This window comes from Chinchilla lanigera, unplaced genomic scaffold (genome assembly GCF_000276665.1).
Source record: "Chinchilla lanigera isolate Chin_1 unplaced genomic scaffold, ChiLan1.0 scaffold00142, whole genome shotgun sequence".
Classification (NCBI taxonomy): domain Eukaryota; kingdom Metazoa; phylum Chordata; class Mammalia; order Rodentia; family Chinchillidae; genus Chinchilla; species Chinchilla lanigera.
The window spans coordinates 2,224,637-2,227,823 of record NW_004955543.1 but is presented as its reverse complement, the minus strand read 5'-3'; the positions used below and the strand labels follow the sequence as shown (position 1 = coordinate 2,227,823).

General features: G+C 37.5%; 1 protein-coding gene across 1 annotated transcript in view; it reads right to left on the bottom strand.

The window, feature by feature from the left end:
* Positions 1-1,634: 1,634 nt before the first annotated feature.
* LOC102025288 (A-kinase anchor protein 5-like) overlaps positions 1,635-3,187 on the bottom strand; it is a 3,317-nt gene continuing 1,764 nt past the window's right edge. The window contains 2 exon segments of the mRNA XM_013508141.1: positions 1,635-2,380; positions 2,383-2,929. Of these exon segments, the coding sequence (XP_013363595.1) occupies positions 1,635-2,380; positions 2,383-2,929 (1,293 nt within the window).

Here is a 3,187-nt window from a genome sequence, read left to right as displayed (position 1 = left end):
ACCTTCTAGTCATTTTCATTGTTTTTAAAATTTTTATTCTCTTTAAAATAGAAAAAAAAATGAAAATAAAGATGCAGTTACTCATCTGCTTGGTACCATCCCTGTGATAAATGACAGGATTCTTCAAAACTGAAAACCCATCAACCTTAATCAGGTTATTTAAATTGCTCATTTTATTTGATTTTTTTCTGGTACTGGGAATTGAACTCATGACCTCACACTTGCCAGGCAGGTGCTGTGCTGCTGAGCTAAATTCCTAGCCCCAAAATTGCTCATTTTAAAATATACTTCCTGGTAGCTATCTAAGTGCATAAGCACCACATATAGTGAATTAAAGAATATTTTTCAAAGATGTCTTAATCTTTTTAAATAAAAAAGTTTAAAAGTTGTATAAATAGAATACATTGATTTCTTAGGGATGTGCTTAAAGAAACCCACTTTTTACCTCATTGAATGGAAGGATTCTCCCACAAGATTATAAACATGAAGGCGGGAAAACCTAGGGGAAATATTTTTGCACTTTGGCAAAGATTCTTGCTAATATTCATTATTTGCTTCAATCCTAAGTCAGATTTGCTTCTGTCAGAGGTCCCATTATGTACACACACACACACACACACACACACACAAATCAAAGTATAGGAAAAAATTAGCACATACTTTCTATATGCTATCCATTAATAGTGCAAGAATTCACCCAGGTCATTTTAAACATCTCATTTTCTTTCCTCCAAGGAGCTCTAGAAATAACTGTACATGACTCATTCATGGCCAAGAATAAATGTTTTCACTAGAATGTTACAATTTCCTAGGACCTTACTGTTAGGCCTGGCAGAATCTGCTCTCCCTTGTTTGAGGAGCAGTTCATATCTAGAGTATTTAGGAATGATTTCTGAAAGAGGAATGCTGTGTTATCCATGATGGTTAGTTGGAAAGTTTGTCTTCTGGATGAAAAATACGATTTTCTTTGCTTTATCTGTAAAGTTTCAGCAGAAAAACCCATGCAGAAATGGATATAAAGAGGTCTGCTGGTGGCAGGAGGGTGAAGAGGGAAACTGTGCTCATCCCCATTTCCACACTTCTGCCCTTGGCAACTATTGCCTGTTTCAAGGAACATATGAATGGCATTTTAAAGGGATTTGAGCAAAACTAGAAAATCACTCATTTAATTCCAAGATGCATATTCTGTATATTTTCTTATTCACCATTTTAAACACTATAAAAGTGCACTATAAAAGTCATTGAAAAGCAAATATGATGTTGACCTGCACACAGGGTTGAACTATCAGAAGGAAACCAGTTTGAAACACCAGACAAGAGCCAGTAAGAAGCTTATGGCACACTGTAAGTGCTCAACAAATACATTTTCCTTCCCCAGGGAACTCCAGCCTCCATGTAGCAACTCCCAATATGTCACTTTGCGTTGCAGTCTCTGCTGACGTCCACCAATCTAGACCTGACTGCACTTCAGAGGTAAAGAGTTTCAAAAACTTTATTTTGTAGTACTTCTGTGCTGGAATTGTACCTTTAAAAGCCACAGATGATAAATTTCTCATTTGTTACTGCATAAGAAATGCCGCAAAAGTGTAAATAGTTCCTCCGTAAGCTTTTCTTTTTCTTCCATGATTTGGAAATTAAGTCACCATAGAAGAGTGTTTTATTTTATTATCATCAGAGGACATTTCATTAACCAGCTGTTCTGCAGACAACTGGGTAGTGTTCTTGACAAGAGAAGAAGCTGTTTCTATCAAGAGTGTTTCACACCGTTCTGAAGTTCTACCCTCAAAACCACTGTCATTAGCAAAAAAACCCTGATTACTCATTTTCAATGGAAATTAAGAAATGCTTAGGACATTTTTAGATTTTTTAGCATCAAATTCACTGAGTTCTGTGTTTATAATAATAGCAGCAATTGACTCCATTCTTTTGCTTTCTTCTGATTTGGGTTTCTCTACATTGATCTCATTTTCTTTCAAGTCTTCACACAATTCAGTACATTTTGACTGATTCTCTTCTTCAACTACAGTCTCTTGACTTTCATGGTCATTCCAGTTTGGTTCACCTTCTAAGGTACTGTTACTGGACTTTCCGACAGTTTGCTGTTCTGGTATTGCAAGTGAAGGAGTAACATCAGAAGCCACTGGTTGCTGACTGACTATTTCTGAACTTTCAAATGGGCCTGCTTGCTGGGACTGAACACTTTGCTTTTCTTCCATCACTGCAGTTTCCTTTTCAAAGATTAGCATTCCTGTCTGAATAGCAGAATGCCCATTACCTAATTTGAGTTCTACTGAAATCACATTCTCTCTAGGCATTATTCTCTTGCTCACATTTGACTTACAGAACTCATTGCCATCTTTTTGTGAGATGCCTTCACTGGATTTTGCATCGACTTAGGCTTTGTTTCCTCGTCATTGGATTGGGTCTGAGTTTGTATAGCCAAAGCTTCAGTCTCATACTGGACTTTTAGACAGCAGCCCAAGTCTTCTATAATTTTGAAATGATGACTCTTTTGTGCCCCTCTTGAGAATTTTATGTAGGGAATCTTAAGTCTGGATTTAACCTTTTTCTTAGAAAAATCAGCATCCTCAGCCTTTATTTCAGGATGCACTTCAGCCTCAAATGGCTTCTGCTGCTTTGAAGAATCTGACCTTTTCCTACATGCCACTAGGCCTTTGACTGAGGCCCAGGCACCACCTGGACACTCTGGCTGATCAGAAGCTCCTGCTTCTAGGGGAGCCTTCCTTCCTGCACCAGCAGCTTCAGTGCCAGCATTGGGCTTGAACACCTTGGATGCTTTCTTTCTTTTCTTGAAACAAAGCATAGATGTTTTCTCCTCCTGTCCCTCATCTTGAGGGCTAACTTCTGTAGATCTCTTCTGATCCTTATTTTCTACTTGAATTTCAGATTCTGTTCTTTTGCTTAATTTCTGGGATCTTGATCAGTATATGTCTGGGTGTAGATTTATTTTGCTTATGGATAATTGGAGTTCTATATGCCTCCCTTACCTGTGTGTCTGATTCTTTTTGCATGCTTGGGAAATTTTCTGCTATTATTTCTGCAAACACTATTTATGTCTTTTGTGTTAATGCCTGTTGTTCCCTTACACCTATTAATCTTACACTGTTTTTGTTTGCTTCGCCTTGCAGTTATTGAATTGTTATTTCCTGGCTCCTTGTTATTTTTT